The sequence below is a fragment of the Triticum dicoccoides genome, chromosome 4A (assembly GCF_002162155.2).
Source record: "Triticum dicoccoides isolate Atlit2015 ecotype Zavitan chromosome 4A, WEW_v2.0, whole genome shotgun sequence".
NCBI lineage: Eukaryota > Viridiplantae > Streptophyta > Magnoliopsida > Poales > Poaceae > Triticum > Triticum dicoccoides.
The window spans coordinates 21,493,821-21,505,658 of record NC_041386.1 but is presented as its reverse complement, the minus strand read 5'-3'; the positions used below and the strand labels follow the sequence as shown (position 1 = coordinate 21,505,658).

At 44.6% G+C, this 11,838-nt stretch overlaps 2 protein-coding genes and 1 long non-coding RNA gene across 3 annotated transcripts; 2 read left to right on the top strand and 1 right to left on the bottom strand.

Annotated features, from left to right (window-relative positions):
- Window positions 1–3,111: 3,111 nt before the first annotated feature.
- On the top strand, window positions 3,112–6,271 carry LOC119284688 (transcription factor MTB1-like). The gene is made up of 2 exons (XM_037563843.1): window positions 3,112–3,384; window positions 4,193–6,271. The coding sequence occupies exon 2, from the start codon at window positions 4,204–4,206 to the stop codon at window positions 5,998–6,000; it is 1,797 nt and encodes a 598-aa protein (XP_037419740.1). The 5' UTR covers window positions 3,112–3,384; window positions 4,193–4,203; the 3' UTR covers window positions 6,001–6,271.
- Window positions 6,272–9,021: 2,750 nt separating this feature from the next.
- LOC119284690 lies at window positions 9,022–9,986 on the top strand. The gene is made up of 3 exons (XR_005139168.1): window positions 9,022–9,031; window positions 9,139–9,257; window positions 9,636–9,986. It is a non-coding gene; the product is annotated as an uncharacterized LOC119284690 (long non-coding RNA).
- Window positions 9,987–10,842: 856 nt separating this feature from the next.
- Window positions 10,843–11,440, bottom strand: LOC119288570 (basic blue protein-like). Its single transcript, XM_037568166.1, has 2 exons — window positions 11,272–11,440; window positions 10,843–11,185 (listed from the first exon to the last, which is right to left on the bottom strand). Exons 1-2 carry the CDS (start codon window positions 11,438–11,440, stop codon window positions 10,986–10,988), a joined length of 369 nt encoding a protein of 122 aa, XP_037424063.1. The 3' UTR covers window positions 10,843–10,985.
- Window positions 11,441–11,838: the final 398 nt, after the last annotated feature.

Sequence of the window (11,838 nt, the reverse complement as noted above, 5' to 3'; positions counted from 1 at the left end):
AAACTACATGCGCTGACCGGCCCAGCCAATTGGCGAGTTCTCATTGGCCTGGGACTAAAACATCACATTGGATGCAAGTTGGGGTATGGCTTGGTCTAGTTTTGCAAGTTTGGGACTAGATCATCACATTGGGTGTAAGTTAGGGTACCTGGGGTGCTATTACCTCATGATAATGAGATGAACTCGACTACTCGTGGTGATATTCATGATGCATCTTCACTGAGCCAACAAAGGATGCATCATGCTCATCATTGTTGCCCACGACGCACAGGGCCCAGCGCTCCCCTGCTTCGATCGGCCTGCGAGGCCCAACACCGCTCTAGGCCTGCCCGACCTCCTGTTCCACCGTTTGGGCCCAGCCCATGGTGAGCAACCAGCAGCTCCCCCCGGCCCAGTTTGCCTCAGATCTGGCCCATGAAGTTTTTCTCCCCTGCGAGGACGATTTTTCTAATTTCCAGGAAACTGCAGTTTTGCAGAAAAACCCTTGCTGATCATGCATATAATAACTTAATAACCGTGCATCATTTTAAAATGTTTTATACATGAAAAATGCTTAGAATTTTGTCTACTTTCATAATATTCCACTTTCATCCATGCTAAAATGCTAAAACTTGTTGTTTGCTTTATTTTGCTTAAATCCCATGTTAAAATGTTTTAATTCCTAACTAATTAACCGTAGCTCGGATTTAATTAATCTTTATATGTAAATGGGGTAGAAAAATGCCTAGTTTAACATGGCGGCTTTACTTTGCATGTTTAACAACTCTAAAATTGTGTTTAGGGCAGAACAGTACCAAATCTAAAATATGCATATGGGGATTTACCGGAATTGTTGTTCGTTGTTTCCGGCCTCATTTAAACTTGACTAGATAGTTCGTTAAATTATGCTTCACCTCTTGCCATGTTTAACAATATTTAATATTGTTGGTTACATAAACGAGATCGAACTAAATAACTTGAATGTGGTGTTTTCTTCAATATGCAACGGAGCTTCACTTAATTTGTAGAATTGCTTGTGCACTTTGTCATGCCATGCCCTCTTTAAACCGGACATGCATCATACTTGGTTGTGCATCATGCCATGTTTATGGGTGGTTGTTTACTATGTTGTTTGCTTCTTTTCGGTGTTGCTTCTTCGGGTTAGTTCCGATAACGTCGCTTTTGTGAGGATCCATTCGACTACGTCTGTTTGTCTTCTTCATGGACTCGTTCTTCTTTCTTGTGGGATCTCAGGCAAGATGACCATACCCTCGAAATCACTTCTATTTTTGCTTGCTAGTTGCTCGCTCTATTGCTATGCCGCGATACCTACCACTTGCTATATCATGCCTCCCATATTGCCATGTCAAGCCTCTAACCCACATTGTCCTAGCAAACCGTTGTGTTGGCTATGTTACCGCTTTGATCAGCCCCTCTTATAGTGTTGCTAGTTGCAGGTGAAGATGGAGTTTGTTCCTTGTTGGAACATGTTTATTGTTGGGATATCATTATTATATCTTGTTTACTTTAATGCACCTATATACTTGGTAAAGGGTGGAAGGCTCGGCCTTATGCCTAGTGTTTTGTTCCACTCTTTCCGCCCTACTTTCTGTCATACCGGTGTTATGTTCCTTGATTTTGCGTCCCTTACACGGTTGGGTGTTATGGGGACCCCTTGACAGTTCGCTTTGAATGAAACTCCTCCAGCAAGGCCCAACCTTGGTTTTATCATTTGCCTCACCACCACCTACTTTTCCCTTGGGAGTCGCGCTCCCGAGGGTCATCTTTATTTTAAGCCCCCGGGCCAGTGCTTGTCTAAGTGTTGGTCCGAACCGAGCTGCCTGCGGGGCCACCTTAGGAAAACTTGAGGTTTGGTTTTACTCGTAACTAGTCTCATCCGGTGTTGCCCTGAGAACGAGATACGTGCGAATCCTATCGGGATTGTCGGCACATCGGGTGGCTTTGCTGGTCTTGTTTTACCATTGTCGAAATGTCTTATAACCGGGATTTCGAGTCTGAGCGGGTCTTCCCGGAAGAAGGAATATCCTTCGTTGACGTTGAGAGCTTGTGATGGGCTAAGTTGGGACACCCCTGCAGGGTTTGAATTTTCAAAAGTCGTGCCCGCGGTTATGGGCAGATGGGAATTTGTTAATGCCCGGTTGTAGAAAACTTGACACTTAATTTAATTAAAATGCACCAACCGCGTGTGTAGCCGTGATGGTCTCTTCTCGATGGAGTCCGGGAAGTGAACCCGGTTCTTGTGTTATGCTTGAACGTAAGTAGTTTCAGGATCACTTCTTGATCACTTCTAGTTCACGACCGTTGCTTTGTTTCTCTACTCGCTCTCATTTGCGTATGTTAGCCACCATATATGCTTAGTGCTTGCTGCAGCTCCACCTCACTACCGTTTTTCCTACCCATAAGCTTAAATAGTCTTGATCTCGCGGGTGTGAGATTGCTGAGTCCTCGTGGCTCACAGATACTTCCAAACAGTTGCAGGTGCCGATGATACCAATGCAGATGACGCCGCTGAGCTTAAGTGGGAGCTCGATGAAGATCGTGTTTGTAGTCTTGTTTCGTTTCCAGTTGATCAGTAGTGGAGCCTAGTTGGGGCGATCGAGATCTATGCATTAGGGGTTGTCCTTTTTTATTTGGTTCCGTAGTCGGACCTTGATTGTATTCTAGATGATGTAATGCTATATTTATGTATTGTGTGAAGTGGCGATTGTAAGCCAACTCTTTATCCCTTTCTTATTCGGTACATGAGATGTGTAAAGATTACCCCTCTTGCGACATGCCTACTATGCGGTTATGCCTCTAAGTCGTGCTCCGACACGTGGGAGATATAGCCGTATCGTGGGTGTTACAACGACCCAGCCCATGGTGTCGTGCAGAAGGGTCACTTGTGAAAAAAAATCAGATCAGGTTTGTTTTTTTGCTTTTTTATAGGCAAATTTCACTCTTTTTTTTTGCTTTTTTATAGGCGAAGTTTAAGATCGTTTTTTTGTAGAAGTTTCAGAAATGGGGTCGTACCTGGCTGTTTTCACCCCTCAGATGGGCTTTTGCTATTTCGCTGGCCCATCTCCGTGCTAGCGCCGCAAGAAGTGCTGTGCACGTGACAGACTGACAGTGAGAGGAGCCGGTTCCTTCCCCACCATTCCCGTACCTTTGTTTCCTCTTCCCCTAGCTAGTCCGAGTCCTGACCTACCAATCTCGACCTACATCCCTACTCTTCCACCGCGTGCGCGCGTGGCCTACAGCCGCCGCCGTGCCCATAGCTCACAGCCGCCGGCTGACGCCCTCCCCAGACCCCTCCGCCCTCGCTGGCATCGCCGTTCCTGTTCATGCTCATCGCGTCCCTGCTGTCCCGGTCCCGTCCGCAACCTTTGGCCATCGGATTTTGAGGTATGAGCTTGTTTTCACCCACTGATTAGTCCGCACCGATCTCCACAGTTTCTAGCTGTGCCGGTGCATACCCGGTACACCATCCAGATCTAGATCCGCTGTAGATCCAGCACCTTACTGATCGGGCATTTCTATTGACAAAGTAATAAAATATGCAGCAACCTTTAATTTGATGTTCTGATACCAAACATTCAGAAAAATGTTTTATAAGTTGCTAATGGCTTCATGCTGAAGGTGGAGACGACATGATAAACTGTTCTTTTGCATTCACTTTATGATAAAATAAGCATAGCTAGAATGGCACTATTTGGCCTGTAACTGTTAAGATTATTGCAGTTGCTGCCACATTTTTTTGCCGAATTAAAAAATCCCCTATATTTTTTCAGTAGTAACTGGACAAATTTCAACTTTTCCATAAATGATAAAAGTGAAATTTGGTACAACACTGAATTTGTTGCATGCTGCTTGGAATTTGAGTGGTCCTGTGCGACTTTGTTTATCGAAAGTGAGTGATCAACGAAGCACACTTTCTTGAAAGCAAAGGAAATGCACTCATCTTCTGGGGAAATATGTGGCATGAACTTTGCTTTTACGCTATAGCACGCGATACCACCACACAGTCTGACCACTTCATGCATCAGATGTGCATCTCTCCGCTCCCGGTCACGATGATATCGGGGCTGACGTGGGAGTGATTACCGGCGTAGGGCGCTAGCTCGCACACCAGTGCAGCCCTTCTTGTTTTGCTTTCTCCTTTTTATATGTGGCTATTTTGTTAATGTGACCTGACTCCTACCACTTTGAGCAGGTAGTGTACTGATGAAGACAGAGATTGAGGAGGAAGGCACCAGAGGGTCCTGGACTGAGGAGGACAAATCCCTTTGTGCCTCTGTGCTGGGCTTAGATGCCTTCACATATCTGACGAAAGGTGGAGGTGCCATATCTGAAAATCTCGTAGCAGCGTCTGCGTTGGTGGGCTTGCAAAATAAACTCCAGGACCTGGTTGAAGCTGATGGTAAAAGCCTTCGTTGGAACTACGCCATCTTCTGGCAACTCTCCCACACCAAATCTGGTGAACTTGTCCTTGGCTGGGGTGATGGATCTTGCCGTGAACCCCATGATAATGAGATGAACTCGACTACTCGTGGTGATATTCATGATGCATCTTCACTGAGCCAACAAAGGATGCGTAAGCGAGTGTTAGAGCGACTGCATACAGCATTTGCTGGGGCTGATGAGGAGGATGATGCTCTCAGAATTGACCAGGTGACTGACACTGAGTTATTCTTCCTAGCATCCATGTACTTTGCATTTCCATGTCATGTAGGTGGCCCTGGGCAAGTGTTTGCAACAGGTGCACCCCTTTGGATTCCTAACAATCCGCACAAGGTTTCCCCCTCAAATTATTGCTATCGTGGATTCCTTGCAAGTGCAGCAGGATTTAGGACTATTGTGCTACTGCCATTCGAAGCTGGTGTACTTGAGTTAGGCTCAATGCAGAATGTGCTTGAGAGTGCTGAAGCTCTGGAAACAATAAGGTCTGTGTTTCTAGGGGCAAGCAGTAAGAAGGCAGCATCTGAGAAGCATGATGAGAATAGTTCTGCTCAAATATCACCCGGTTTGGCTAAGATTTTCGGGAAGGATTTGAATCTGAGCCGACCTTTAGTCAACACGGGAGCAGTTCCATTAAAAATGAATGAAAGGTCATGGGATATGCAGAAGAATTGTGGTGGTGAGAGCCTGTTGCTCCCCAATGTCCGGAAAGGTTTGCAGAACTTCACATGGAGTCAGGCTCGAGGCCTGAATTCTCATCATCAGAAATTTGGCAATGGTATTCTAGTTGTGAAAAGTGAGACTTCACAGCGTAGCAATGGAGCTGCACATAGCCCTGGATTGAGCCCATTTCAGCTTCAGAATTCACAGCAGATACTGACACAACCACCACCTCAGTCACAGACACCGAGGCATATAGATTTTAGCGTAGGGTCTAGTTCAAAATCTGGTGTTTTGACTTCACAAGCAGCTCTGTTGGGTGGGGAAAATGGCAGTGTCGATGGCTTGTGTAAGGAGCAAGTGGCCCCTGCAATGGAGGGCCAGCCACCAAGAAAGAGGGGAAGAAAACCAGCAAACGGGAGGGTAGAGGCGCTTAACCATGTTGAGGCTGAGCGCCAAAGGAGGGAAAAACTCAACCAGAGGTTCTATGCACTGAGAGCTGTTGTTCCCAATATCTCAAAAATGGACAAAGCATCGCTCCTGGGAGATGCCATAACGCACATCACTGATCTCCAGAAGAAGCTCAAAGAGATGGAGTCGGAAAGAGACATGTTCTTGGAGTCTGGTATGGTAGACCGCAGGGTCCAAACACCTAGGCCAGAAGTAGATATCCAGGTGGTGCAAGATGAGGTTCTTGTTCGTGTAATGTCACCTATGGACAACTATCCAATAAATAATGTGTTCCAAGCTTTTGAAGAGGCAGAAGTCAAAGTTGGTGAATCAAAGATCACATCCAACAATGGGAAAGTCATGCATTCCTTCGTTATCAAGTCCCCTGGCTCTGAACAGCAAACAAGAGAGAAATTGATTGCTGCTATGTCTCGTGCAATGAACTCCATGTAGATTTATAACTTGATGCATTAGAAGGCAGATTGCTTTTCTAGTTGTGAACAGGTAGCAATGGGACTCCTCAGTGTCCATGTAATTGCTACATGACCACAGAGAGCTCAGATTCTGACTTCGCAAAATAATCTGTATGTGCAAATTACTGCCGTAAATCTTTAACAGTCTGTCCTGTGGTCAGTTCAGTTTTGATGTTTCTTAGATGGAGATTATAGTTACAATGTATTTTAGCTATTTATTATGAATCAATATAAACTATGCTTCAGCTCCATGGAGAAAGAGGGAAAAAAACATCAATTTAGTTTGAGAGATTCCGGCCCAGTATGCTGAAGGTGATCGGAGTGGTGTGTTTTCCCAAGCAAAGCTGCACAATTGTGCATTTTCCTTGTCTTGTTAAACCACCAGGTATGGAGGTGAGTGGCAAGCAAGACCCCTATGGGTTTGGCTGACTTTCACCTTCTGAATTTTCTTTTCAGCAAGTCCTAACCATATCTGGTTATAATGAAAGCTGTACAACATCAAATCATGTCGCTTGCCTTGTCCAATTTTTAGTCAGCTTATGTTCACATTTTCTTCCACCGAAGCTTTAATAATGCTACTAATGTACGCATTTCGCTTGGTGAGCTGAGTCCTGCCATTACTTGGAGTCAAGCAAAGATATTTATATTTTCTACGCTTGAATGTTATATGTATCTTAAACGCCCATGCTGCAGGCTTGATGGTTAGCCAAAGCCATATTGGTGAGTGGCTGGTAAGACAAAAGGCAGTAAATGCTTACGCAATTTCTTGCTTTTATGTAGGTGGGCAGAACTGAATATGTGGATGGATCAGGTGCTAGAGGTGAGGTCTCATCACTTTGTTTGTTCGATTTCACTTAAAGAACCGTGAAATAGTAGATATGTGGATTATCAGCAACCAAGCACCTCATTCTTCAGAACTGGTGGAAAGTATTTATGTATGGTTTGCTTTATTTCTATTAGTATTAGTACTGTATATTAGAAGCCAGTATGCCTATAACTTACACTCACACATTGGATCAGCATCTATCATCATAGTCGATCCTGGATCCCCACATTAGATGAAACCAACTCAACACAAGATACGAATTAGGTTTTGTATATGGTGAACTCCGATATGCCTTTCGAGACCAAGATCAAGCAATCGGATCCTTCCCTTTCATTACCAGTGTACGTACATGGTGCTGTCATGCTCTGTTCTTAGATTACAAGCAACTTAGTTTTTATTTTAACCTTCATTTCATGCCACCATATATCTATATGCGCATCAATTCCTATTATTTTATTACAAAAATGTGGGGTGGCAGCAGCCCAATGGAAATTATGTAACTTCCATTCTGCACTGATAGCTTCCATAGTGCCATGAAGTAGTGTTCCACATCATTCACAAAAATCATAGCTTTCCATCATTACTATCGATGTTTCTCCACTTTAACTTATAATTCTTGTAGTTTCCTGCAAATTCTTTCTTAAGGTATCTGCCATCCATTCATCGAGTGAAAGCTAGCTGTTACTCATATGGACAACTGTATACACGAAACTACAATCAGAATAATCCTTCCCAAGTTAGTACAATATTACTAGAAGCGGTCTGCCCGCTTTACGGCACCGCTTTTCATTGTGGGCCACTCTTTTTTCCCCTGGTTTTGGTTGAAATCGTTTCCTGTTAGATTTAGCCATGACAGTGGGAGCGGTTGGAGGCAACACTCACGTGTCATCATTTGAAGCAAAAGCCATACTCCTACTTATGGCTATGGTACACCGTACACATGTAGTATAAGGCACTGACTGACCGAGAGCATGATATACTCCTTTATTGAAATAGAGTTCCTTTTTGAAAGTTTCAAATAGAATATCAAACATGAGTTCTGTTTCTTGAATATTGCACTGTAGTGTGCTTGATGGAAAGTTTTTTTAATTACAGTAGACCAAAGAAGAAACCCTTAGTTCATCATCACCAATGTCCAACAGCAAATTAACTGTAGAAACAGAAGACATGATACAAACAAAGCATAGTAAACCGACCAAGTTGGGATAGGGTGAGAATGTGAGATACGTGCAAAAATTATTCTTTATCTGCCACAGCCCACAACAGACAAATTTATACGAATAGGTAAAACCAACCTGGAAGGCTGCACTTCCAGAATACATTTATCTTCGATAAAGCTGTAACAGGGATGAAAATCTTCCGGGCACAATTGGAACATGATTCCTGCCTGATTACCACAATACTTCCAGTATACCTGAGAGCCATATGAACAAAATTTTCTATGCTTACCAGACTATGATAAAAACTACTTGCAAAGCTCACCACCTATTGGTCCTGTAAGTAACTGAAGTGGAAGTTATTCACATTTTGCCTACAGCGCAAGGAAAAAATGAAAGGAAATGCTAGTCATAGAGTGGTATGAACCTACAGTCAAGTCATGGTTGACTGCAAGTAAATATCAGAAAAAGCAATCACGGTCAGTTCACCATTTCCAAATGCCATGAGCCATCAAAACTTCTCCACTTTCACTCTAGCTCTAGGTTCGAGAACAAAGTGTTTCTAAAAGTTAGCACTTATTTTGTAATACTATGAAACATTATTGAATGCAATTTAGCTTGGCCTAGTAATATAACACTGGTATAGCTTATGATGTGCAACTTGCTCCTGCCTTAAGTCTCCATGGTTTAATCTTTTAGCGGACGTATGGAACCCAGGAATTTCATAGATAATTTTGAGAATTTCCCTGCAAAATGTTTAGTTATGTGCCTTTGATTTTTTGCACTTGCCTCTCACTTCTAATTTATCTTGTGATGTTTAAGATTTTATTAGCATCAACAAGCTTTCCAGACAACCAGCTAGCCCATGAACTGAAACTGACATTTTTTTATGTTACTCCACTCTGGTGAAGCAGGAGATGGTCTGGTCTTGTGCTCATTTGGTCTGTGAGCAGCGGAATGTCCAAGGTGCATATGGTTGTACAGGAGAGGTGAAGGAAGAAGTGAAGTGCGTCAAGGCCATTACAGAGGTAAACCTATCATTTGTCTATGTTCAGAATATGATGGAATTTCAAACTAATTGCATTGTGAAAGTGCACACGAAATGCATCCTATTGATGGGCGTGCATCTGCACAGGCTGATACAGAGGGAAGGCTATCTTATAGTCATGTGTTAAGGGGCAGCAGCAGCAGATGACGGCGCGGGACGAAGAGGATTTGTATTTTCGAAACAGTTTCCAGTCTTCAGCATTGCAGGTGGCTTTAACCATTACCTCTCTTTCGGCGAGATTTCTGTTTTTTTTTTATTGACTTGTATTTTTGAAACAGTTTTCAAACATGTTTGATACTTCGCTAATCATATGTAGAAACATGTATTGTGTTTCGAAGATTATATTGCACAGCATAAAAATTTATAAAGATTGCTCTGATTAGAAACAACGGAACTGCTTGTATGCTTTGTTAAAGTAAAATCTACTACTTCATAGCCAAATATTGCTCGTGTTCAATTGATTATCCAAGAATGTCAGCACGTTTCTACGTGTTCCTTTTCTGCAAGGAAATGTTTCTACTTGTTGATGCACATTCTAACATTGTTGAAACTGGATGTAATGGTTCTTTTCATTTCTCCAAAAGCGCCAAGAGCAAAAAGGACGGTGTTCAAGTATGCTACTAGCAACGATGACTGCTAAAGTTTGCACACAAGCTTGCTACTGCAGCTCCATCCATCGGTACGTGAATCCCATCAAAGTAATCTGGATGCTATGTTGTGCATCCCCGAAGTTATGGACACCCTTAGGTTCCTTGGTTTGCTAGGCACTAGCCGGTCGTTGAGCTGGTGAGGGGCTGTGATTTAACTTCGGATGGCCCTCATCACGGGTCCTTATTTTACTGTAATGCTTGCTTGACGTGGTATGGCAGATGAATCATCTTGTGGATTTTTTTTATTTGAGAGAAGATCTATGGATGGCCGTATTACTTGTTTTAGGGAGCTGTCTGCTTTTTCCATAGGAGCACAGGAAACGCTAAACCATTTATCACAGTGTCTCCTTGGCCTGCTTTCTAGAAGTAGAAGCAGTGAATAACCGTTCCCTTCCTCCACGAGGTTCTTTGGAGGAGATTAGGGTTTCTGTCCTCTTGTCGGCACCGCTGGTCCGACTCACCTCTGGTGACATAGGTACTTTTAAAATCTTGGTTGGGGCAGTGAGGTGGTGGCATGGCAGCAGCCCAGAGTTAGAATAATGTCCTCCCCTACCTGGTGGTGCTTTTAGCATTGGTGGAGGGTGTGCGTGGATGTTTGTCTCCGGCGGATCTCTTTGAATTCGGTCGGCACTGGTCTTCGATGAATCTGCTTTGCTTTGGCACGCGTTGGATTCGGTCAGCCATTGTTCGTGTTTGTGTGCTTACAGGTATGACTCTTCCGATCCATGTTTCTCATAGTCGGTGATGGTTGCTCTTTGGGGCCTTGACACGACGACTTCTTCACTCAGTTGTAATTTTCGTTAGTGATTTGTTTAAATAAATAAATTTGAAAGAGACGTCATGTCTGCCTGGCGATGACGATAAGTTTATTTGGCTCTGGTGAGAAAGGAGCGATGATGACGATGAGGTGCCTTCAACCTGGGGTCCTGGTGATCCTGATGCATGTTCTGTGCCCCCCATCTGAGTCCGAACCTTAAAGAGCCTGGCTCGTTAGAAACGCTGAAATAGATCTTTTCCAGTGAACCAGACCAAGTTTAGCGCAAAGGAGGGGGGTGCGGCGGTGCAGGGTGGAATCGGCAGAGATGGCGGGAGACCAAAATCTACCGCCATGGGATGGCGCAAAATCTAGCCTCATTCCCTTTTTAATCGCTCACCTCTAACGGTAGAAACATCCTGGACGTGCAGACAAACATTCCATCACCCTAGCACCCTCGGTTTATTTATCGTTCAACTAGCCATTGAGAGAGCACGTCGCGCTATTTATCAGCCAGTCAACGCCCCTATCTATCTAGGCGGGATGCCGATCCTCATGCCCTTCTCGCAGTGGCCGGGGAAGGTGCAGATGAAGTAGGCCTTGCCGCCGGGCATCTCGAAGGTGTCGTTGCCGGAGGAGTGAACCGTGGCGCCGTCGGGGGCCTTGCAGTCCATGTACCCGTCCACCTCCACCTTCACCACGTTGTGCGCTCCAGGCTTGTACTTGAACACTAATGGCCATCAAACCAAACGAATGTTAGTAAAGCAAAATGATGGATCGATCCAGCAGCTGGCCGCGTGTGATCGGGTCGCTCACCGAGCGTGTCGCCGGGCTGGATCGGCTTGTCGTTCTCCCAGCCGGCGACGCCGAAGGTCCACCCCTTGTCGCCGCCGACGATCCACTCCCTCGCTCGCACGGTGGTCGCCGCGCAGCACCAGGCCAGAAGCAGCACGAGGGCGACGGCGCCCATGCTTGGTCGTGCCATTGACGCCTCCGACACTCCGGTTCACAGCCGGTAACACACACAAACACACACACACAAGAACAATGCCGTACGTCCAGATGCGCTCGGTTTATAAGCGGCTTGATAATGGGCGGCATGGTATCCACCACGTACGGCAAGTGCCCGTCAGCGGTCAGCCCGTATAAGCAAATCCATTGATTAGTGGAATCTGACGTACTTATGCACCATTAAATGTGTGGCATTAACATTTGAAATGAAGAGACGGAATAAAAGTAGGGATACACATCATTTGTTTCCATGCATTGGACGGGGAAAATAATTCTATGAGAGCAGGTCTCACGTGAGATCTATTCTGATGGATGACACGTGATATTCACAAATCACAAAGCATCCCCCACTCTTCACTTAAAATCGGGAAG